At 43.8% G+C, this 25684-nt stretch overlaps 1 protein-coding gene across 1 annotated transcript in view; it reads right to left on the minus strand.

Annotated features, from left to right (window-relative positions):
- The window catches only part of PRICKLE2 (prickle planar cell polarity protein 2), a 378224-nt gene extending 352908 nt beyond the window's left edge, over window positions 1–25316 (minus strand). Inside the window, exon 1 of the mRNA XM_056846685.1 lies at window positions 25225–25316. Within this exon, the coding sequence (XP_056702663.1) occupies window positions 25225–25316 (92 nt within the window). The remainder of the gene's footprint in view (window positions 1–25224) is intronic.
- Between the last annotated feature and the right edge of the window lie 368 nt (window positions 25317–25684).

The following is a 25684-nucleotide window of genomic DNA, read 5'->3' on the forward strand; positions in this document are numbered from 1 at the left end:
ACTAGGTAAGCAAACCCCATTGTGCTGCTGCAACTCTACCCCATCCCCCACTGGTGGCCAGGGAGGACCTGGCAATCTTAGTACAGGGTGCCCATCATCCCTGCGCGCAAGGTGAGCTCTCAGGATGGGGTAGGGTTGCCAGGTCCCCACTTACCTTTGGCGGGAGGTTTCTGTTGTGGGGGGGGGTGCGTGTGCGCCGATGCGCCACTTCCAGTTGTAAACCAGAAGTGCTGCCTGCCGCGTGCAGCTGCAGAGGGTGTCCCTCTCGCCTTGGGGAGGGCGAGGGTTCCTGCTGGTGCGCGTGGCTGCAAACAGGCAGCCCGCTCGCCCCAGGAGGGCGAGGGGAGGGTTCCCGCTGGCGCGCGTGGCTGCAAACGGGCGGCCCGCTCGCCCCGGCGAGGGCGAGGGGCTGTTCCTGCTGGTGTGCACTAGGGCTGTTGAAAAAAATTCGGGAGAATTCGGATTCGGCAAAATTCAGCCCGTTTTGATTCAGGAAATGCCGAAGTCCGAACTCCCCCGATTCGGATCCGGGGAATTCAGCGGAATTACCAAATCAATTCGGCCGAATAAAGGCGGGCAAAGGTCTTTAAACTGCTTTCCCCGGGAGTCCCGGGAAGGGGGGGCGGTGGGGGTTTAAACTGCTCCACGCTGCCTGCCCAGGCAGCGCAGAGCAGTTTAACCTTCGCCCCCCTTTCCCGGTCTGATGCTCAGCTGTTGGGAGGGGGGCGGGGACTTCCCCCCTCCCGGTCCGATGCTCAGCTGTTGGGTGAGGACCCGCCCAACAGCTGAGGTAGGGGGGGAGTGTTCCACGCTGCCTGGGCGGGCAGTGCAGAGCACTTTAAAGACCCACCGCCCCCTTCCCGGGAGTCCCAGGAAGGGGGGCGGTGGGGGTTTAAACTGCTTTACGCTGCCTGCCCAGGTAGCGGGGAGCAGTTTAAAGACCGCCCCGCCCAGTTTCCTGGGACTCCCAGGAAACCGGGCAGGGCAGTCTTTAAAGGCGGGAAAAGGCAGGTTCGGGGAACGCCGAACCTGCCAAATTTATTCGGCATTTTCCCGAACTCGCCAAATTCGGCGCATCCTTTTCCCGCTTTTTTTGAGTTCGGTTCCATCCGAACCGGAAACCGCCGAATCGGGGGAAATTTGGTGGTTTTTCGGTTCGGGATGAACCGAATCGACAGCCCTAGTGTGTGCGGGCCTGTGCGTGCATGACTGCCCCCCCGACCTTTAGCTGGTCAATGGGCAGAGGGGCACTTTACCGGGGGTTTGCCTGCCACCAGCGGGCACCTGGCAATCCTAGAAGGGGTTGCCTTAAGGGAAATGTCAGAGGAGGAGGAGATTAATGGTGACCACAATTTTTGCTTGCAGGTTAGTCAGATTTTGTGGGCCCCTGCAGAGCAGTCTAGCATTTGGACTCTTGGCCCCACAGAGTCCAGCACACATTTGCTATGGAGTTTTCTTTGAATGCTACAATAGGTGAGAAGGATGGGTGATGGGACCACATCCCAGTTACGCTCATCAGCTGTATCTGCCTCACTTCCTGCCTCAGACCTTTGAGAAGTTTGGATCTGTATGTTGCTGTCTAGCAACTCTAGCTCAGAGATGAGCAAAGCCTACTCTCATATGAAGCTGCCTTTTACCAAGTCAGACCACGGGTCTCATCAGGGCAGTATTAACGACTCTGACTGGCAGCACCTCTTTAGGGTCTCTAATAGAAGTCTCACATCACCTGGGTTCTGTATGAGAGGCAGACACTCTACCACTGATCTATGGCAGCCAACTTGGAAGACTTTAAGAGGGGAGTGGACATATCCATGGAGGAGAGAGGTATTCATGGCTACTAGTCAAAATGAATACTATTAATGATGCGTACCTATTCTCTCCAGGATCAGAGGAGCATGCCTGTTATATTAGGTGCTGTGGAACACAGGCAGGATAATGCTGCTGTAGCTGTCTTGTTTGTGGGCTTCCAAGAGGCACCTGGTTGGCCACTGTGTGAGCAGACTGCTGGATTTGATGGACCTTGATCTGATCCAGCATGGCCTTTTTACGCTATGTTCATGGCCCCTCTCAAGATCTGGCAGCAAGGCTGATAGGGTTTTCCCCTACATCTGTGGGAACAGGCCCTCTTTTGCAAAATTATTTGTAACACTTGCCTTGAAGCTTGGCTTGAACATTTTAATCTGACTCTGAGCAGCTAGTCTCTCTATTTTCTTCCTTTCATAAGTTGCAGAGGGCTGGTGTCAAGAAATGGGAGGAAAGAGGGAAGGGGGGTAACAGATCTTTGCTTTAGCTAATTGCTTGCAGCTGTGACTACATATCACCACTTTGGATAACCAGCTGGAGTGTGCGTTGGAGGAAAAACGGTTAGCAGAGAAGGTGGGTTTCTATGCTTTTGCTAGGCTATGCAGCAGCCTACTGGGCCCGAAATCCAAGGCGATGAACAGGAAGAGGAGTCTGTTTAATGTGAGATGTACTCATCTCTTTGCTGTTTAAGATTGCAGTTTCTTGTACCGATTGAAGCTTTTTCTCCTCCAGAAACTCAATTGTCGCTGCTGTGACAATAAAGAATGTAAAGAAGTGAATCTCATACCAGAAGTGGTATGTACTGCAGAGTAGTGCATGCTCCAGAATCCTATAACAAACCAAGCATCCTTTCAGGTGCAAACAGCTTCCACGGCTGAATGCTGCAGAGTTTAATGACCCTGACAAAGCGTTTTGGGGAAAATCCTGTAATGTTTCTCCTTTAACCATGATTTTGTTTTGTTTAAGGAAGAGAAAAGGCTTAGCTCTAAGTAGGGTTGCCAGCCTCAAGGTGGTGGCTGGAGATCTCCCGCTATTACAACCGACCCCCAGGCACAGAGATCAGTTCGCCTGGAGAAAATGGCCGCTTTGGGAGAAGAACTCTATGGCAATATACCCCATTGAAGTCCCTCCCCTCCCAAATCCTGCCCTCCTCAGGCTCCACCCCTAAAATTTCCAGGTATTTCCTAACCCAGAGCTGGGTTGGTTCACACATCACATTATAATAAGACCATGGAAAATATTTTGTCTGTTTCCATAAAGCTAGAGCACAGGTACATGACAAGCACATACTTCTAGCTGTGAATATTTGACATGCTAAGGCAGGTTTCCAGATCTTAAGCGAGAAACAGTTTGTACCTTTATAGGCAGCAAGAGAAGATACAGATACCCAGCCTCCTGACTTATTTCTCTACTGTTCCCCTCATTACCTGCTATAGGGTCCAGCTGAAGTGCCATGCAGAAAATGTTGTGCTCTCCTTTTTTATGGGATCCCATAATCCATTCTGTCTTTCAGCCACAGATGTAATGGTGAATCAGGAAACATGCCAGTAGCAGAAAACAGAGACCAGTGCTAACAGTGTCACACACCAAAAAAAAGCCTAACACTTTGCTATCACACACAAGGTTGCCAAATGGCTGGAGAGAGAAAAAAATGTCCCCTTAATAGAGGCTTAATGGGATTTATTGACCAGGTGATAGTTATCTCCATGCCATGAAAAGCTTCATCTGCCCTTTTCCACACATTAAACCTCTATTAAAGGGACAAGACATTTTTCTCCATGACTACTGGCAACCCTAATTACACATAGTCAGCATAGTCAGAAATAAAGAACAATCCAAGGAAGTGAAGTAATAAAGCTTGAGATTTCAAAGAGACAAGACTCGAAGTCTCTCTTAATGTAAAAGTCTTACCAAAACCACAAACCTAGCTCTACAAATCTCTGTGAGGGACAGCTCGCCTAAATTCCAATGCCAACAGGATTTACACATTTATCTGTCACGTGAAAAGCTGCCTTCTACTGAGACCTGCCGTCCTTCTACCAACGCTATTACAACCTACTCCAAATGGCAGCAGCTCTTTAGTGTCTCAGGCAGAGAAGGGCCATTCAAATCACCCAATACCTAGTACCTACCTCTATGGTTATGCAGGGCAGAGTTTTGAATATACCATACCCAGACAGGACCTTGCTCTTCTGGCTCTATTGTCCTTGCTCTTCTGGCTCTATTGATTCATTAGCTCATGCCCTTTTGGAATGCCGCTTTTATGAGGAACTTCAATCACTAGGGTTGCCAACTGCCAGTAGCAGGAGATCTCCTGCTAATTCAACTGATCTCCAGCCAATAGAGATCAGATCATCTGGAGAAAAACGGCCGCTTTGGCAGTTGAACTCTATGGCATTGAAGTCCCTCTCCTCCCCAAACCCTGCCCTCTTCAGGCCCCGCCCCCAAAATCTCCCGCCGGTTGCGAAGAGGGACCTGGCAACCCTATCGATCACGTTATATCTCTCCCCTTTTAACATATAAATCTAATGCCTCTGTGTCTGACATAATGCCTTTTTTTATTAAGTGACAGGGATCCCAAGGCTACATTGTCAGTGGCAAGATTTACTTCAGTCCTTATATCCCTCAAACATTAGATGTATGCTGCTCAGGATCAATGGATCAAAGAGCTTCTAAGGGATAAAGGAAAGGAACAGCTATTGTTTTGTACTGGTGCTGCCAGGGATTGAACCTGGAACCTTCTGCATGGAAAGAAGATGTCTACCACTAAGCCATGGCTCCACACTCTAAAAGACACAACTTGAGGTGGGTCTTCTCAAAGTACAAAACATTTACCCCACTTTTTTGAGCCTGTGGGCACCCTTTGGAATTCTGACACATTGTGGTGGGTGCTGCCACACAATGGCTGCCACAAAATGGCTGCTGCAGCTTACCTTCAATCAGAGAGTGAAGATCCTGGAGCTGTGGAAGCAGCTGTTGCCAAAGCAATTTTTTTTTAAAAAAAACTGCACTGCCAGTCAGATCTGCAATGGCTAGTCAGAAGCCCTGCTGGGCAAAAGCCCCACTCACTTTCAAAAACCACTTGGTGGGCACAAGGAAAGGTGCTGGTGGGTGTCATGGCACCCATGGGCACATTGGGGACCTGTGATTTACACTATTAGCAGAAGTACTGAATATGCACATTAGGAGGAGACTCTTATAACTGCCTGTTGAGACACATCTGCCATGGTCCAAACCCACTTTATATATTTTACCTTTCCAAATATCAGTTTTTAATTTGTTGGTTTTATACCCCACTTTTCTCTATCGTGAGGAGTCTCAAACTGGCTTACAATCGCCTTCCCTTCCAATCCCCACAACAGACACCCTGTGAGGTAGGTGGGGCTGAGAGAGTGTGACTAGCCCAAGGTCACCCAGCAGGCTTCATGTGTAGGAGTGAGAAAGCCAACCCAGTTCACCAGATTAGAATACATCACTCATGGGGCGGAGTGGGGAATCAAACGCTGTTCTCCAGATTAGAGTCTGCTGCTCTTAACCACTACACTACACTGGCTCTTAACTTTTCGTTCCTTTTCAGTAGCACCACTACATCCTGCCATAAGCAACTTCTGAATATCTCCAAACTTTGTCCTTGTCTGTCTTCTGCTGTTTACTGTAAACCCTGGGTAACTTGCTTATTATGGCTTGTATCCAACCATGCATGTACACAGAAACATTTTCCCACATTCCAATTGGTTCCTGCAGCCCATTCCAAGCACCAGAAAGATTATTCCTGAGATGGAACCTGCACAGAAAATCAGCCAAATAGGCCAGGACACTGTAAAAAGGAAGGACAAGGCGATATAATCACCCCTTCCCTTTCTAGGATTCAGAAAGGACTTCTGCAACAAAGATGAACGCAGGAAAATTTCCGGTACTATGTGTGGATGGTAGGATATAAGCCTATACCTTCACTACTATTTCATTCTACTTTTTGATTTATCCAAGTCTCAGCCTTTCCCCTTAATCCTGTTGTGCCTTCTACTAGCTTAGTTTCTTTCTTTTCCTTGCCTTACCCCTCTCTCCTCTTTCCTTTATTAGTTTCCTTTTTCTATTCTCATTTAAATCCCTCCTTTCACTCTTCCTACATGCTCAGAGCTCAGATTTCTCCATGCTCAGAGCACCTTTTTTCCTTTCCATATTGTGCTAGGCTGTCTTTTTGCTCATCTTCTGGAATGCTCTGCCTCCTGGCATGATGAACATCACCTTTGAGCCCATCGGCAAGAAGAGGTTGAAGACATCTCTTCTCACAGGCACTTCCTCCATGTTTGCGTATCACTCTTTTCTCTGCTTAGCTTGCAAACGGTGTCATCTGTTTTTAATATTTTGCGCGGTGCTAAGCTTTTAGTTTAGGCACTATGTAAATAATATAGTGCCAGGAGGGTTAAACCACAGACTGGAGATGTTGCTAGCCACTAGGGCTGTTGAAATTTTTTTTTGGTAAAATTGGGATTCGGCAAAATTCGGCCTGTTTTTATTCGGGAAATGCCGAAGTCCGAACTCCCCCGCTTTGGGTCCGTGCAATTCGGCATGAGATCCAGAGTTCGGGGAAAAATTCGGCCGAATAAAGCCATTAAAAACACAATAGCGCCTTTCCGCAGCTCCGGGGGGGGGGCATTTTTTGGGGTAGAGGTCCCAAACTTTCAGCGTAGCTTGAGGGGACCCTTCTTGCAAGAACCCCCAAGTTTTGTGAAGATTGGGTCAGGGGGGCTGAGATATGGGCCCCGAAAGGGGTCCCCCTCCTTAATGTGCATCTCTGACAATGGGGGTTTGCAATTAGCAGAGCTTGCAGCCCAGCTCCCAGCCCCGACAAACAGCTGAGCTGGGGGGAAGCAAGGGCGGGGCAGGTGCGAAGAAGTTTGCAAACCATGCAAAGCAACATGTTTGCAACCATGCAAATCATGCAGACCATGCAAAGCAACACGTTTGCAACCATGCAAAGCAACACGTGATGCCTGGGAGTTTGCAAACCATGGAAAGGGACAGAGGCACGCTAGCTAAGCATCAGGAGGGGTAGAATTTCCCCTTTTGCATCGGACTCGAGACCAGGCAAATGCATTCTTTAAGTCACAATTTGAAAACAATTTTTGAGCAAGCATCAAAATAGACCTAACCGATCTTATGAATGAGGGAAAACCTGAGGACACACAACTGATGCCCCCCCTCAAACCAGGGAGAGAGAGACTCGAGGGGGCATACTCCCCCAGGCACAATGGGCGAAATCCCCCTTTGGCTCCCCCCCACAGAAACTGCTCCCCCCTCACACACACAGGAGAAAAATTATAGAGGAAAGCCCCAAAATGGGTCTTACTGTGGATGTCTTCTGTTCCATCTGCTTCGCACCTGCCCCGCCCTTGCTCCCCGCAGCTCAGCTGTTTGTCGGGGCTGGGAGCTTTGGGCGCGGGAGGCAAGCTCTGCTAATTGCAAACCCCCATTGTCAGAGATGCACATTAAGGGTGGGGGACCCCTTCCCCGCTCCATATTTTACCCCCCCCCAATCCAATCTTTACAAAACTTGGGGGTTCTTGCAAGAAGGGTCCTCTGAAACTATGCTGAAAGTCTGGGGGATCTACCCCCAAAAATGAGCTCCCTGCAGCCACGGAATGGCTCGAATGTGCACACGCACCACCACCCCAAGGGGGATCTCTCTCACACACAAAGAGATACTCTCTCTCCCCAGGCCGCGCAGCAGCTGGGCTCATGCACTCAATCACGACTGATTGGCCAGAAGAAGACCCAGCTTGGCCACCGATTGGCCACGGGAGAATGCTGCTTACTAACTGACGGTTATGCTGCTGTGCCGAACCCTGAATTTGCTGAATTTATTCGCCGAACACCCCGAACTTTCTGAATTCGGCTCCCCGTTTTCCCGCCTTTTTTGAGTTTGGTTCCATCCGAACTAAAAACAGCCGAATCAGGGGAAATTTGGCTGTTTTTCGGTTCGGGACGAACTGAATCGACAGCCCTACTAGCCACTGCAACGGCCTGCATGTTTCTTGGAAAGCAAGTCCCATTGAGCCAATGGAACTAACTCTCGAGTTAACATGTTTGATATTAGGCTGAAAAGTATTTCAGTGCAAACTCTCTGAAACATAACAAAGCGTTTGCATCTTTTCTATCCATCCACAGATATCAGCACCTGCATTATTATTATTATGCTAACGCCACCTAGAGGGTTTGTTGGGCACTGCAGATAGCCCAAAGACTATTTCTAATTGTGTTCTGTTTTAAGTATCGAAGGCAGTGTTATGCTTTCATTTTTTCCATTTCATCAAAGATAAATTTGGAGGCTCCGAGATTCAGAACCAGAAAATGCATCATATTTGCCACAGGGCTTCTTTGCGTCAAGTGGTCTCAGCCTGCCCTTGCCACAATGTACTGAACTTTGTCGTGTGGGTCTCCACTCAACATATTGTGAGTTTCAATATACTTTGCCAGCATCCTCCTTGAGGTCATACTAAAGGGATCTGTAAATTAATGCACATAGTATACCAGTTTGCTGCAATCTCCTTCAGTATGAGAGCCCGTCCCTGTTATCTCATTCGGCTGAAAGACAACTCGCATTTTTGAAAGGGTCTTCTTCTTGGCATAAACTCTTCAAGCATTTTAGAGCAAAATAAGATAATTATCCAAATGGTAAGTTGCTTCTTCGGATCTGTTTTTTGAAGCATAAGCAGGATATAACTGTGTTAGGATGTGCATTCCTGTATCCCTTCATCGAGCATTTCTCTTAGTTCTACTATCCTTTTCCTCCTTGTGTGCCTCCAGGCTAACATTGGTTGATTTGGAGGCCATAGAATGCATTCTCCAATAGGATCTTTCGTTGTATAGACTGGCAGAAAAATAATTAGATCAATGAGGAGGAGAGGAATCATATAGAATAATCCATGGATATACATATATACATGTAATTTTTAAAATGTAAACTTTAGAAATAACCTGTAGAAAATGTCATGGTAACCTAAAAGTTGTACAGCCGGTCATAGATCTCAGCAACAGTGACTCCAAATCTTCTGTTCCTAAAGCCACAAGAGTTCCTTCCTTATTAGGATCAAATACTGAGTTGCATCCTTGTGTTCTTCTGAAGGAAAATTACCGACGCCTTCAGATAATCTGGCTCCCATATGTTTAGAACAGGACGGGGGTAGGAAAAGGAAGTCACTTTGTTTTCCTGTTTCTGTTACTCTTGGTACATTTCCTTGATGGTACTCAGAAAATCCCTGCTGAGTTTATGAGCATAATCTGCAGCAGTCTTTACCATTCCTGTCTCTTTTCAGTGGGGCCTCATTCAGATGAGAAGCAATATATTTCTAGCCTACTAATTTGGAAAGCTCTGCATGGCTCACAGAGGTCAAAACAATAATCACAATTGGGTTAAGGGGCCTTTGTATTAGGAAGTGCATAGGAATACATCAATACTGATAATTAATAATCTTCAGAGCATAGATAGGACTCACAATTAAATGAAGGAGTTTTCTGCGTGGCTTTCAGGAAACCTGCACCTCAGTTCTCCCCTATCTTTTATTGTGTTGAACTTTGGAAGTATATCACACCAATTATCACAGACAAATGCCACTGGAGTATCTGCATCCAGATTAACTTATCATGCACATCATACTTCTCTCCACTGAATAAAGAGTGTAGATACTTCCATTATTACACCAGCATGTTGTAGTGGTTAAGAGGGGTGGACTCTAATCTGGTGAACCGGATTGGTTTCCCCACTCCTACACATGAAACCAGCTGGGTGACCTTGGGCTAGTCACAGTTCTTTTAGAGTTCTCGCAGCCTCACTTACTTCACAAGGTGTCTGTTGTGGGGAGAGGAAGGGAAGGAAATTGTAAGCTGGCTTGATTCTCCTTAAAAAGGTAGAGAAAATCAGCATATAAAAACCAACTCTTCTTCTTCTGAACAAAGAAAGGCCCTGCTGGATCAGACCAAGGCCCATCAAGTCCAGCAGTCTGTTCACAGAGTGGCCAACCAAGTGTCTCTAGGAAGCCACAAACAAGACTGCAGCAGCACCATCCTGCCTGTGTTCCACAGCACCTAATATAATAGGCATGCTCCTCTGATACTAGAGAGAATAGGTATGCAGCATGACTAGTATCCATTCTAATTAATAGCCATGAATACCCCTTTCCTCCATGAAGATATCCACTCCCCTCTTAAAGCCCTCCAAGCTGGCAGCCATCACCACATCCTGGGGCAGGGAGTTCCACAATCTAACTATGTGTTGTGTGAAAAAATACTTCCTTTATCTGTTTTGAATCTGTCACCCTCTAGCTTCAACAGATGACCCCCACATTCTAGTATTATGGGAGAGGGAGAAAAACCTCTCCCTGTCCACTCTCTCCAAACCATGCATAATTTTTTAGACCTCTATCATGTCTCCCCTTAGCTGTCTTCTTTCCAAGCTAAACAGTTCTTCTTCTTCTTCCTCCTCCTCCTCTCATTTTCCCTAATACAACTGCAGGCAGAAAAATGGGGCCACTTAAAGACAAGGTAAGGGTTTCTTGAAGAATTCCCTAGGTACACTGATAATTGTCAGGGCTCATGGAAGACTATGATAATTGCCCTCAAAATGTTGAGAATCAGCTATGGGGGATGAAGGGGCAGAAAATGGTTAGAAAAGTAGCCTCCTCATGCTCCTAAGAGCATTTTAAGGAGATTTGTGGTGCATGGTAACAGCAAAAAAAAGTTGTAATAAGGGCCACTCTGCTGATACTTTCACACGACACAATCTATCAATCTATCAGACTGATCATAGACAGTAGGAAACTGGCCCATTACCTCAAGTATGTAATGTGAAAAAAATTATGTTGTTTAGTCTAGCAGGGAAAGGATATGAGATGACATCAGAACCAATGAGGGTTTTTTTTAATTCCACACCAGTCAGTGTGAAAAATACATGGTACATACTGTTTTTCTTTGGAAGCAAAGTTTATTTTATTTTTTTGTTAAACCACATCCCCTGATATAGAACACATACAGTATGTCGGTAAAGTAGTCATGGCAGGACATCAAGTATGGACCAAAGAATTCTGTTTCCCAGGTTTAAGTACTTTGTGAAACCTAAGGGACTAAATGTTTTCTAGTGGGTGCTGATGTAACAGCCTCGGCTCCAAATGTGTTATAGCAGCTGTGGATTTGTTGAACAATTGATCTGAAAAGTAATTCAATCAGGCAGCTTTTCAAAGCCCTTTAAATTCTTGAAATGTAATCCAGAGTAACTTGCAAGAAGTCAAATATTTTAGACAAACAGAGCTTCTCTGCGTTTGCCTAGCACAAAGTATGTACAGCTCTTTTGCCTCTCTCACATAAAAATCAGTATTTCAAGCCTTTTAATGGAAATAACTGCAATACATAAAAATAAATTCTCAATTACAAGTGACCACAGAAAACTATGGGCTTCATAGTTTAATGATCACTGTTTCTTTATGAATCATTTGCTCGGAAGCGAACAACGCAAAATGCTAGAGGGCCATTATTTGAATTCAGGATTTATTATTTTACCCTTTAAAAAAGTCACCTAAGAGGAGAATGGTGTTGAGGGTTTCCCTGTGCTCTTTCCCAGACCTAAAATGTCTTCCCCCTGAGTTACTTTACGTTCTCACTTGTCTTTTTCCCAACTGGGGCTTTAAGTACTTTTTGAGGAGGCAAGAAGCAGTGGAAAAAAGGGGAGACTTGAACTCCCTCTTTCCCCAATTCAGAGCAGACCCTTTGCAGTTGTTTTTTAGAAGAAGAAGAGTTGGTTTTTATACCCCAGTTTTCTCTAACAGGCTTACAATCACCTTCTCTTTCTCTCCCCACAACAGATGCCTTGTGAGGTAGGTGGGGCTGAGAGTGCTCTTAATAGAACTGTGACTAGCCCAGGATCATCCAGCAGGCTTCATGTGGAGGAGTGGGGAAACCAACCTTGCTCACCAGATTAGAGTCCACCACACATGTGGAGGAGTAGGGAATCAAACCTGGCTCTCTAAACTAGAGTCCTCTGCTGTTAACCACTACATCATGCTGACTCCCAAATTCAGGAGCTCTAGTCACATAACTCCCAATGTCAGGAGATCTAGTCAAAGAACTCCAATGTCATGTACGGTTTTGTTCTTTGTATCAATTTTCAAAGTCCCATGAGGGGCTACACAAGCTTTTCATGAAGAAGGCACAGATTCCACTCTTAACTTTAAAAGTGGTAGCTGCTGCTGGAGAGCTAGTGCCAACAGAGTTGCTTCTGGAGGGTCTGCATGTTACATGTAGGTCTGGTATCCCTTTGCCTCTAGATTTTATTCAGCAACCATGAGAAAAATATATGGTCGCCACATGCATTAACAACTTAATCGATGGCCAAGTGGACACTGTCCCTGAGGTTTGAGCATTAAATTATATTGGAACAAATGTACCTGTGACTTTATTAATAGAGGTGGAATGCAGGCCAAAATATATCTGAACCTCTTCATCCAGAATTAACACACTGTGGCCAGGAAGGGTCAACCCACACCACCCTATCCCTTTGCCTTTCAAGGTATGCAGTACCTCACAGTGCTCATACAGTTCTGGATTCAGACCAGCAGTTGCTAGACCAAGATGAGATTGGTGGTTTAAGATGATGTCCTTAAAAAATATAACTGTGATGTTTAAAGGCAGAGACATTCTAAAAGGTAAAGGTAGTCCCCGTGCAAGCACCGGGTCATTACTGACCCCGGGGTGATGTCACATCCCAACATTTACTAGTCAGACTGTGTTTACGGGGTGGTTTGCCGTTGCCTTCCCCAGTCATCTACACTTTACCCCCTGCAAGCTGGGTACTCATTTTACTGACTTCAGAAGGATGGAAGGCTGAGTCAACCTTGAGCCAGCTACCTGAAACCGACTTCTGTCGGGATCAAACTCAGGCCATGAGCAGAGCTTTTGACTGCAGTACTGCAGCTTACCACCCTGTGCCCCAGGGCTCCTTAGAGATGTACTAGCCTAAGCGGAATTACTTCAGTCTTACCTGTGTATTTCAGATTACGCATGACAGCCTCCCAGTGCCAAGCAATCCCTGGCCAGCCCATCGCAGTTCAAGTACTCACCACATGACTTTGCCCCATCCCACTGTGAGGTTTCCGCCTCCTGTTCCGAGTTTCCTGCAGTTGCTGGGAGTTTGTCTCACTCATGGGTGGGTAGGTGGGAAAAACGTATGGCACAAGCCTTTGCAAATGTTACAGACTCCGTGGGGATCATATACCAAGGGGGAGGCCAGTTTTGGCAGCACCCCCTCGGTGACTGTAATGCGCGCTCCACCTCCAAAGCAGTCCTGGGGTTACATTCCACATAGGCTTATGCAGAATGAAAGGCAAATTGCAAAGCACTCTTAACGCTGGAAGGCTCTGTCAAAATGATTGCTGTAATAATAATAATATAGGGGAGATAACTTCTCAGGCGGGCTCCATAGGAAAGGATGTGAGGGCTTGATGGATCATCAGATTTCACCTACTGTGAGCACTCAACAGCATTTTATACCAGGAGCCAGTTTCCTTTGATTTTCCTTTACTATTCAGCAAAGCCTCCACACCCCTTCCCCACTTTTTTTAAAATGCAAAGGGGTTGTTGTAAAGGAAATAGCTTGTGGGCTTGAAGCAAGAAGCATTGAAGCAAAAATGGCATACTAAACTCAAATCATTTATGCACATATTGATGGATTGCAGCCATTTGCAATTATTATTGGCAACTTATGCAAAGCTGAGAGTGGGGGGAATGGAGACCCTGAATCCTGCAGTTACCAACTTTATGTACTAGGGTTGCCAACCTCCAGGTACTAGCTGGAGATCTCCTGCTATTACAACTGATCTCCAGCCAATAAAGATCAATTCACCTGGAGAAAATGGTCACTTTGGCAATTGGACTCTATCGTATTGAAGTCCCTCCCCTAACCAAACCCTGCCCTACTCAGTCTCTGCCCCAAAAACCTCCAGCAGGTGGTGATGAGGGACCTGGCAACCCTACAGACTGAATTGCTAGACACATGAATAAAAGTCACCTAATTTTGGACCCTGAGGTTGCCAGCCTCCAGATGGGGTTGGAGATCTTCTGGACTTACAACTTATCTCCAGACCATAGAGATCAGTTCCCCTGGAGGAAAATGGCTGCTTTGGAGAGCAGATTCTATGGCATTATACCCTCCTGAGGTCCCTTCCCTACCTAGGCTTCATTCCCAAATCTCCAGGAATTTCTCCATCCATTGTTGTAGAAAAGATCAAGAGTCCAGTAGCACCTTAAAGACTAACAAAATTTCTGGCAGTGTATGAGCTTTCATGAGCCACAAATGATGTCTTCAGAAAGCTCATACCCAGCCAGAAATGTTGTTAGTCTTTAAGGTGCTACTGGACTCTTGCTCTTTTCTACTGTCATTGACAGACTAACACGGGCTACCCATCGTGATCCATCTCCATCCAGAGTTGCCAGCCATAATATCACATACTCAAGTCCAAGACTTAAAGTACACTACAATTTCTTAGAGAACTGGGGGTTCTAGAACAGGTGTGGGCAATCTTTTGGGCCCAAGTGTTCCCCACTTTTCTACTTGGGCAAACAAAAGAGGGGGGAATGAGAGCTATATTTGTCTGAATACACTGGTAGAAAGCCGACTCAACTGTTAACCAGGACCTCCTGGTCAGTGTTCTACAGCAACTTACCATGAACACAAAACCCACCTGAATGTGGTCTCAACATCCTTTTTCTCTGCTTCAGGTGGGCGCTTGCAATGGAAGAAAGTGTTCAGAACAGCAGCACATTAGGAAAGCAAACCAGCTTTAACCATCATGCAGTGGACCCCTCCACAGTTCAAAACTACTTTTAAAAATCAAGTTCAGTGAAATCAAAGCAACCTTAGCAGACTGTTCCAAATCATGTTAATCATGAAAATGAACCCGGTGCAAAAAACTACAGATATAATTGCAGCATATGGTAGCAATAATTCAGAGGATTTTGTTTTTCAGAGGTAGAGATGACTGCTTCATTATTCACTGTCATTCATACCTTCGCTGCTCTGAACAGCGATCATGCAAAGTTGCTAGATTCCCCCCCCCCTGGCTCTTTGAAAGTCCCTATCAGGAATCAACGTAAAACACCAAAATAAACGGCTTAGGTATGCATCTGAATGCTGCTGAAATTCCACTAGGAAGAGTTTGGGTTGAAATATCTGGACAGTATTCCTACATCGTTACTTGTAACAGCCCTCAAAAATAGACCATCCGGTTCCTGTGGATGTTCTGGGATGGATGTAAATCCTGGCAGCACCAGGTTCATTAATACAAAAAGTATCTCACTGAGGCCCTGGCCCTGGAAAGAATGGACACTATAGAAAATGAAGCAGCAGTTTCTTCAAGGTAGTGCACGCTCTCACAGAGGCATACAACTACAGAGTATACAACAGAAATAAAGCTAATGTTTATTTTCCATAAAGTGTTGCCTCTCCAAACTTAGCCATATCTATGCTAACACTGGCTTTAAAACCACAAAGAGCAGTTCCTGTGAAGTCACTGCTTTGCTCCCCCACTTTCCCTGCTGCCATAGCCTTTTCAGATATAACAACTGGCCTGAACTATCAAAATTAGGTGAAAGCCTTTTGAGTTATGATGGCACATCTGCACTACATCACATTGCACATTGGTGCGAATATCACCGACTGCTCCTTTAGGCAAGTAATTCCCTCCAAACAGAATGCTAGAAATCAGAATGGCTGCTAGGCTACAATCCTTCTCCCAAGTTGTCTAGTTCTCCATGTGTGGGGAGTGGTTTGTATGGAGTGGCATTAAGTAAGTAGGGTTGCCAGGCCCCTCTTCGCATTGGCAGGAGGTTTTTGGGGAGGTGCCCAAGGAGGGCGGGGTTTGGGGAGGAGAGGGACTTCAATGCCATAGAGTCCAATGGCCAAAGCGGCCATTTTCTCCAGGTGAACTGATCTCTATCGACTGGAGATCAGTTGTAACAGCAGGAGCTCTCCAGCTAGTACCTGGAGGTTGGCAACCCTATAAGTAAGGTGAGCTCCCACCTGTGGTATAAAGAGGTACAGTCATCAGACACAGATTTAGTATGTGAAACCGTGGAGTCCAGTAACACATTAGAGACCAACAAGAGTTTCAGGGGTATAACAAGTAGGAACACAGACCTCTGAGTCTTTTTATCTCAGTCAGAAGGTGGGAGGGTTGTTGTAAAGAATGCTTGTAAAGGCTGCAAAGGTACCATGCATATTGTAATCAGCTTGATTAGAGCAGAGGGACAATGCTTGGGGGCAGAAAATTGGCATCTGTAATTAACTCTGAAACTATATGAAGCCATAGAGAGTGAGTTCAGGCGCTCTAGAATTCCTGGTTTGGTGATGATGCCAACAGATTGTGGCTTGCGCATGATGCCTGACTTCAGCAATGAATTCTTGATCAAGCTGTGATTTCAAGAGCGTACAGCTCTCTGTGCAGAATGCATGGTCGGGGAGGGGGGACATGGACATGAAACAGAACACTAATGTGATTTTTTACACTTGCCCATCAAGAGTCCTCCTCAGTGTCATCCTGGTATTTTAAGCTACCGCAAAGAAGGAAACATAACTATGGCAACAACATTTCCAGCAAGAGAGATGATTAGCGATTCAACTTGCACCATTGGGAATGTGCACATACAAACACAAGTTGCTCAGAAAACACTGTTCATTCACCGCTGTATTTTCCAGTTTGCAATACAGGCGAATGTACGTCTAACTTGGAACAGTGTCCGTTTCAATCGGATGGTCTTAATCAAAGGCTCCAAGGCAGCAAATACAGCTTGTTTCATTCTTCTAGATAGTAACCATTAGTTTCCCTCAAAGCTTTACATATGCATCCTAATTGCATTAGGAACCGGCTGTAAATTCTCTTCCCCATTCTTTCCTGACACCATTTGTGTGAGTGGTTTTTTTGTTTTTTTTTTTAAACGGGCTATTTGTGGAGAGGGGAGGGTATTATGCAAAAGGCACTCCTAATAGCCATTCACTAACCCAGCTCCAGTGACAGCTTTATTTAAGGCCCAAAGCTTGTTAACAAGCTGAATGGCAGGCCGTTTAATGCCATGCAGATCTGATTAGAAAACAGCAACCAGACTCCCAGAGACAGTTAGCAGGATTTCACTTTCACACTCAGTGCCACCTTTCCCCTAAGTGCCAAATGATATTAAATATCCAAAGGGCTGCTGATCCATTAAGAATGCAAAACTGCTTAGCATAAGAACAACCCTTCACTCCCCACCCTCCACACACGCACATGTGCACAGATTAATATTTCAACACCTTGCACATTTTGGTCACATTTGGTCTAAATATAATTTTAAGGAATCACAGGCTTTTAAAATAAGGCAGCATTTTGTTTGCTTGTGGTGACCGCTGATCTGAGCAATACAAATGAGAGCTGCTTCGTAGACAGTTATTCACATGTCCTGATGTTTACTGAACAGGCTGCCAGATCAAAGTTTCAAGAATAAAAAAGGTATCTAAAGATAGGGCCCAATCCAGTGGCCAACCAGGTGCTTCTAGCAAGCTCACAAACAAGACAACTACAGCAGCACCATCCTGCCTGTGTTCCACAGGCACCCAATATAATAGGCATGCTCACCTGATAGGTATGAGAGAATAGGTATGCATCATGACTAAACCATTTGTTGCCCTCACTGTGTGAACAGACTGTTGGACTTGATGGACCTTGGTCTGGCCCAGCATGGCCTTCCTTATGTTCTTATTTTCTTAATCGGGGGAGGAAAAAACGTTACCAAAGCATGGGGATCCAGGGGACCCTAAGCTTGGCTGCAAGGGAATTACTATAGTACTGTCCTTTATACTATTTCAAAAATAAATTGATTTTTCCCCTTCCTCTTTCATGACAGTTCTATAGGATGAGATTAGTGCCACATTTTGAGAATATTCGGGTGTTTATAAGCAGTCATTTTCAAATTTTAGGTATACTGGTTAATACGGTTGGCAGCCTCCCGGTGGGGGCTGGAGATCTCCTGCTATTACAAATGATCTCCAGGTGACAGAGATCAGTTCACCTGGAGAAAATGGCCACTTTGGAAGGTGGAGTCTTTGGTATTATACCCTATTGAAGTCCCTCCCCTTCCCAAACCACTCCTCAGGCTCCATCTCCAAAATCTCCCAACCCAGAGTGGGCAACCCTACTGGTTCAGTATCCCAGACACACAAGAAGCCAAAAAAGGGACTGGAATAATCCTCATGATCAATAACTTTTGTCCAAACGTCAGCCTGGAGTTTAGCAAGAATATTCTAGATGGCCATAAATATGGGGAAGACCTATAGTTCACTGAGTGGAATATCTTTGCCTACAGAAGCAAATTAAAGATTATAAATTAAAAGATCAGCCAGTTAAAAGACCTAATAAAAAGGCAAAGTTTGCACTTTTAAAATAAAACAACAGCTTCATACTTATCCCAAGGGCATTGATTGGCCAAAGATACCTAGGGAGACACCATGTAACCAGGCTGACTCACTAGGTTGGTGTTTTTAAAACGTTATGGCCTCAACATGCAGCCACCGTACCTTAGAATCATGATTGCCTCCATACCATTACATTGTCTAAGACCAACTGAGAACGCCTCTTGAACAATACCATCCATGCAATGTATCTGGAAAAGAAAGATGCACAGCAGATGTTCGCAGTGGCTACCTCAAACCAGTGGAAGTGAAACCTGAACCCAATGTCCTTTTGGAAGCATTGCAAGGCATTCTTTTTTTAACCCACATGGCTGTGCATGGACACAAGGAATGGAAGTCTAGCATTTCATCAATGTTTTAACCTTTAGTTCTTATTCCACACTATAATATTGCTGCTTATTTATTTTCACTAGTGTAGATAATTTCTCTGAAAATATTACTCATTTTAAAATTGAGAAAGCTGTAGGGGAAATCAGTTCCAAACTTGCCCTCTGTTAAAAAAACACACACACATAAAATTTATATTTTAAAATACTTGTATCTGAAGAGAACATGTTTAGCATTGACATCATTTATTTGTTTATTAAAATATTTATATACCACCTTTCCCCATGATTCAAGACAGCTTTTAAGGGATGTTTTCTACAGTAAAGAAGAAAAGAAGGAGACAGATCTATGAGAGTTTGTCAATCATCAATCAAAGCACCTTCTACATCTCAGGAAAAAGATTTGTAAATGCCCCCTTTGATCTTTTACCCAACTTTGGCCATATTAATATAAAGTCTGCAAAGTCCATACATTTTAAAACATCGCAGCAAATTAGTAAATGTAAGATTTCACCTAACGATCATAAATGCACAAAGCTTGCATCTGCAAGTAGGATGAATTGATTTTCGAATGTATTGCAAGCTAAGTTAACTTTTAAATTCCCATCTTTGTAGCCCCAAGTCTAATTTACATTTAACTGCAAAACTGTACCGTTAAAATATTATGAAAGAAAGATTATAAAATCTCAGTGGTTAATTGATCTAGATTTGTTTCCTTAAGCTGTACGTTCCCTTGAAAGACACTGTTTTCTTTCAATCTTATCAAGCATTTTAACACTGCTGAAGAGATTTAGCCTCCCTCACAAATGTGCAAGAAACTACACTGTTCAGGATGGTGGAAACCAAAGAGCTGTGAAGAACACCAAAAGGATCTTTCTACACTGAATAGGCAATGAAATGTCAAATGAGATTCAATGTCATTAAATGTAAAGTGATACATATGGGGGCAAAAAAATAATCCCAGCTTCACATATACAATGGTGGAACTTGAAATAGCTGTGACTCACCAGAAAAGAGATTTTAGTGTTGCAGCAGAAAGCTCAATGAAAATATCAATTTACTAGGCAGTTGCCTGTAAAAATGTTAGGAAGGGAACCAAAATTACTGTGGAATCACCAGTACCATACTTTCTTCATATCGGTATATTGAGCGGCTGCATTTAGAGAAATGAGTGCAATTCTGGTCACTCAATCTCAACAAGGTCAGAAAACTGAAAATATAAAGGGACAAGGAACCAAAATGATCAAGGAAATGAAGCACTTCAACTATGAACCAAATCAAAAGAATTTGGAGTTTTGAAGGGGTTGTTTTGTTTTGTAAGATAACAAAGGTTGGGAGCAGGGATATGACAGAGGTTTATAAACATGGGTTCACAAATTTACTTCCCACAGTGAGCACTGTGTTCAGATTTGGAGCTGGTGAAAGGGATCACGGGGCCTCTCCCTATGATCATGCTCAGTTTTAGAAAGGCTCCAAGAGCCTCTAATGCTCAGCAAGTAGGGTTTCCAGATCCCTCTTCGCCACTGGTTGGAGATTTTGGGGGCGCAGCCTGAAGAGGGTGGGGTTTGGGGAGGGGAGGGACTTCAATGCCATAGAGTCCAATTGCCAAAGCAGCCATTTTCTCCAGGGGAACTGATCTCTGTCGGCTGGAGATCAGTTGTAATAGCAGGATATCTCCAGCTAGCATCTGGAGGTTATGCAACACTACCAGCAAGACAAAGATGAGGCCTGTCTCCTTCCCTAGCTCTGTGTTGAGAAGGAGGATGAGTAATTCTCACCACAGTTCTGTGGGGCTTCAGAGGAGTTCTGAGTACCTCTGAACCAGAAACAAGACTCAGCCCCTTTGTTCTTACAGCATGCTCAGCAGGGAGCAAAAATGTTGGATGGTTATTTTTTTAAAATAATTTTTTTATTTTCAAAACAGCATAAAACAAAACAGACAAAACAAGCAACACACCCACATTATACATAAACACAGCTAAGTACCTATTACAAAATACCCATTGGCTACTTTTTGGAGTGGGTATAAATCATACCAAACCTATTTACTTATTTGTAAATCTAGGGTAGAACAAGTCTTTTAAGGGAAGAGAGAGACCTAAGCATATTCTCCTGCCTACCACTGTATACATAAGTAACAATATTTAATTGCTATTATTTAATTCTAGTAAATATACTATATTCAATATACATATGTCCTTAATAGATAGCAGTACATAATTCTAGTAGATATGGTATATTCAATATACATATGTCCTTAGGAGATAACAATACATAAGTATTATTCTATAGATCTAATATTGAACACTTCAACCTATCATAATTGTACAGTAAAAATAATGTAAAGTCACATAATACAAATAGTAGATAAGTCTAGATAATTATATCTAATATTCTAATCTAAAATAGCAAGGAGACCTATTCTTGTAAATCCAGATTTGTTAAGTAGCTTAAATTATTTAATTAAAAATGTTGGATGATTATTGAAGAAATCATAAGTTTGTGGATCTGTGTAGATAATATCATATGATTTTGAAAAAGTAGACAGAAAAACTTTCCTCTCTACTTGAAGCTGGGTTTGCCCAATCTAACAGATTGGCAGCAGACTGAAAACAGACAAAAGGAATTAATGTCTTCATGAAGCACAAAATTAACTTAACAGAATAGATAGTCACAAGACATGGCCACTAGATTAGACAACTTTAAAATGAGATAAATTCACGGAGGGTAGATCTAAACACTGCTCTGAGCAATAATAGCCAAATAGAGCTGCCATGATACAAGGCAGTATGCTCTGAAAACCAGTTTTTGGGGGACAAGCAATAGAATGAAGTTATGGCCTTCATGTCCTCTCTGTGGCCATCCCACAATGCTGAACTATATTGGCCCTTGGTCTGATCTAGGGGGGACTCTTCTTATTTTATTAAAAAGGGTCCCTCTTAATGTTTATTTTATTAAAAAGGGTCCCTCTTAACTTTTATCTTTCAAGGGAGCAGTATTCCTAGAAATGTCTCTGAAAGTATTTAATGCCCTGAAAGGCTTTAGTCCCCTGGTCCCCAAGATGCTGTTTCAATATACATGGAAAGATATTTCTCACATGTTGGCTCCTTAACACTCAGTAATTACTACCAGTGGCTTTGAAGCAGGAATAAGCTTGCCTAGTATCTTTACATTACCGATTCAAACTGTCTCCCTTGAATGTATATTTCACAGATTAGAAAATGCCATTGTGGAAGTTGTCAAACTGTCATTTGTTATGACATCTGAATTAACAAATTGTGGCTGGTATCCGGTTTACAATCTGGACTAAACTGTGTGTTAGAATCCTGGATCATAAGTAAGGAACAAACTGCAAATTAATGAAGTCTGCGATATGCACATCACACTAAATGGTCTCCCTGGTTTGTAACTGTGGTACTGTGTTCAAAGAGAAGCGGAAGGAACACATGACCCTTAAAACTTTGTCTCATTCTCATCACAAACTGAGATCTGAGATGTCTAAATACAGCATGTCCCACTCAGTTATGTAGACTAACTATAATCACCAATCACTTGCTTTGATGGTGGAATATATACCAATAGTCTGTACTTACCTAAGGTCTGGTTCAGACATGTACATTCCTCACTGTATGTGTAAATGAGCCATTAGATATTTGGTCACAGATATCTCCTTAAAGCACTTCAGAACACAAGGGCTTGGATCCACCGGAAGGCTTCCACAGATGGAAGGATTCTACCCGCAGCATGTGAATGTCTCACCTTTCCCTGCCTGCTGCAGCCCAAAATGCTACCTAAAACCCCAAAGTAGGATTTGATGGAGCGCTGTGGACTGCTGCAGCAGGTGAGAAACACTCCAGTGGATTCAACCAATGTTTGTTGCTGAAATCTATGCACGGCTACAAGCAATCAAGTGTATAGTAATCATGAAGTGAAATCAAGTGATGTTTGTACATTTCTAACACAGGCTGAACAGAACTTTCCCTGTGTGCTACATTCAGAGTGGCACTATAAAATCCACCAAGTGATTGGAGATGGGTACGGTACAGATTTAAACTAATGAACTCTAGGAAATCTAACATGATTTTGTAATTTGGCTGATTCCTATGTACCCATGGCTGCTAATTTTGCATTGTCAGGCCCACATGATATAACTACATGCACAGGAATTAACTCGGACTCTTACGGTCCCACATACAGTTGAAACAGTATGGCGTGGGATTCAACCAGGTGTATCCTGTCCTGGATAGCCCTAGGCTAGCCTGATCTCATCAGATCCCAGAAGATAAGCAGGGTCAGCCCTGGTTAGAATTTGGATGAGAGACCTCCAAGGAATACCAGGGTTGTGATGCAGAGGCAGGAAATGGCAAACTACCTCCGAACATCTCTTGCCTTGAAAATCCTATGGGGTCAGCATAAGCTAGCTGTGACTTGACAACACACACACGCATTATGACACCATAATGATAATACATGTCTGTAGCTATTGGTAGCCATAATAACTAGATGCAGGGTTAATTTTATTGAAAATATTTGTATCCCACTTCATTTCCTTGGGCTCAAGAGGGCTAACAATGCCACAAGTTGCAAGAAACACACACACACAAGGTCCCTTAACAAGGTAAAAACAGCTTACACGTTTTAAACGTATGGATTAAAAACACACTGATTAAAAGGCAGCCAAAATCTGCCAAGTGGTTCACCATTCACCAAATGCCCTCTGAAATAAAATGTGTTTATATGCCCTCCTAAACACAGTGAGTGAAGGAGGCCGCTGCTCTAGTAGGCCAAAAGTTAGAAAAACTATAAAAACTTTACAAGAGTTTGATGAAGAATCATTTGTCAGTGATGTCAAAGCTTAACCCATTGCATTTGAAGACAAGTAGTGTATTACATATTCCACTATAGTGAAGCTGAGTAATTATAATGAACTGATTGTTTGTACTCTGATCAGTGGAGAAGGAAGAGAAAGATCAGTAGTCAGGTGAACCAGAAGTCTGGAACCAAGTAATGGGATCTACATTGCCCCGGATCTCTCAACGACAGCGTTGTTCCAGTCCTGTATAACAGTCAAATGTAACATGCGGCCACACAGCCAGATACAGAAAATGTCAAGCTGATGGCTACTATAGACACTCTCAAGCAGCCTGTTGTGAAGTACAGAAAAATGAAGCTTTCCAAATGAGCTAAAGCAGTTGTCCACCCCTACTAAAGTAAAGCAGCTACAAGATCAAGGTGCACAGAAAAGAGATTCTGAGAAAATACATAGATATGAACACTGATTAACACATTTGAAACCAAAGAAAACACGGAGTTAAAAAAATGATAGCAGGAGAACTTTTATATGACAAATGCACACTTGAGATTCAGAATGACCCAATATTACCTCCACTTTTTTTTCTCAGTTTAAAAAAAATGCACAAAATGGATCCGTTCAAAACTGCACTTTACACAGAGGCAAAACCAAATTTGCCAGCAAGCATACAATTAGCTGAAAGCTGCAAACACAGCTCCCCGGAGAGTTTACCTGTCTGATAAACGTTTGGCATACTTTATATTTTTGGTAGCATCTTCTTACATTTAAAAACATACACCAGAAATACTGTGGGTAAAGTGTGAATGAGTCCAGAAAAGTGTCCATGAATTCTATCGCTCATTTGCTATTGAAGGTGATAACAAGGCATTCAAGAGAGACATCCAGGAACAGAAAAGCCGCGGTCATCATCCAGAGCGGATAGTTGTAGGCAGGCAAACACAACCCTTGCTTGTGATCTTTAAAGTACACTGAAATATAGACTCCCTTGAAAAAAAAACGATTACGCTATTTTACTAGTGCAATTGCTGGGGAGACGGCACAAAAGGATCTCATTTGAAACAGCCTCAGGGCAATCTGAATTGCATGCCAGGAGAATACCCTGCAGTTTGTCATAACACCACTCTAATCATATTCAGAGGATTTGTAGCAGATTGCAAAAAATGCACCTTTCATATGAGGTGAATAATTCTGGAGATCTAAGGGCCGGAAGATGGTGTGGGCAAAGCAACTGGCCACAGCCCTGGTGTCTCTGGCTGTTACCTTAACCCCCAGGGGGCCTTTTATTTCTGGTTCTACAGCCAAACTAGAAGGAGTCTTGGATACTGTAAAGTCCCATTGCTCTTTATCAGGCTCTTTTTAAAGCCCTAGGAGGACACAACATTAACAAGAAACCAAAACATTTGTGAAGAAAATCAATATAAAGTGGTGGACTTCTCTCAAAAATTAAACATGCGCTTGAAATGCCATTAGATGTAAAAAAACATTTACAGGTTGTTGTTTTTGTTGTTGTTTTCTTAAGTTGAAAATTATTTGATTGATTTTGAAACCCAGGGCAAATGTATCATGAGGAACGGTGGGAAGAGATCGTGGCAAGATAAATTAGGACAAGGCTGGATGGTCAAGGGAAGGAAACAACCCTTCCCAACCCTGGCCAAGCAGCGTATAAGTCTGGGAAGGGAGGAGAAGTCAGAGGGGAAGCAACACACATACACTCCTTGTGCTTTTTTCCCCCCTTGAGCATGCCTTTCATTGTTTTCACAACTCCTGGGGGGGTTGCGACATTTTCATTCCCTTACCTCCACTTATGAAGCGCAAAGCCAGGACATCGGTCTCCGCACCTGCCGCAAGGCTTCTCTCGTTCCAGCTCACACAAGGCAGTCAACTTCATTAGTCAAAGGCAAGAAGAAAAGGGGAAAGGGATCACAAGGAACCGATGTGCTTTCTCATGCAAGAACAAAACCCAACGGTGTTATCCAGACACATCAGCTGCTGCCTGACCCTTTGAAAGGAGCAATAGCCCTGATCTGGAGACGCCTGATTGATAAATTGAATCAATCGCTTCATTAGGAAGCAGAGTATTTAAAATGGCCATTTATGAATGGGAGGTTTTGCCACTCTCTAGACCAGTGGTTCTCAACCCTGTTTGCTCCATCCCCCCCTTCACCATTGTTCAAAATATAATTTCCCCCCCTTCCCAAAATAGTCTAACTAAAAAAAGAACAACCTACAATTATACAGATTGTACATAATCTACAG

The sequence above is a fragment of the Euleptes europaea genome, chromosome 1 (assembly GCF_029931775.1).
Source record: "Euleptes europaea isolate rEulEur1 chromosome 1, rEulEur1.hap1, whole genome shotgun sequence".
NCBI lineage: Eukaryota > Metazoa > Chordata > Lepidosauria > Squamata > Sphaerodactylidae > Euleptes > Euleptes europaea.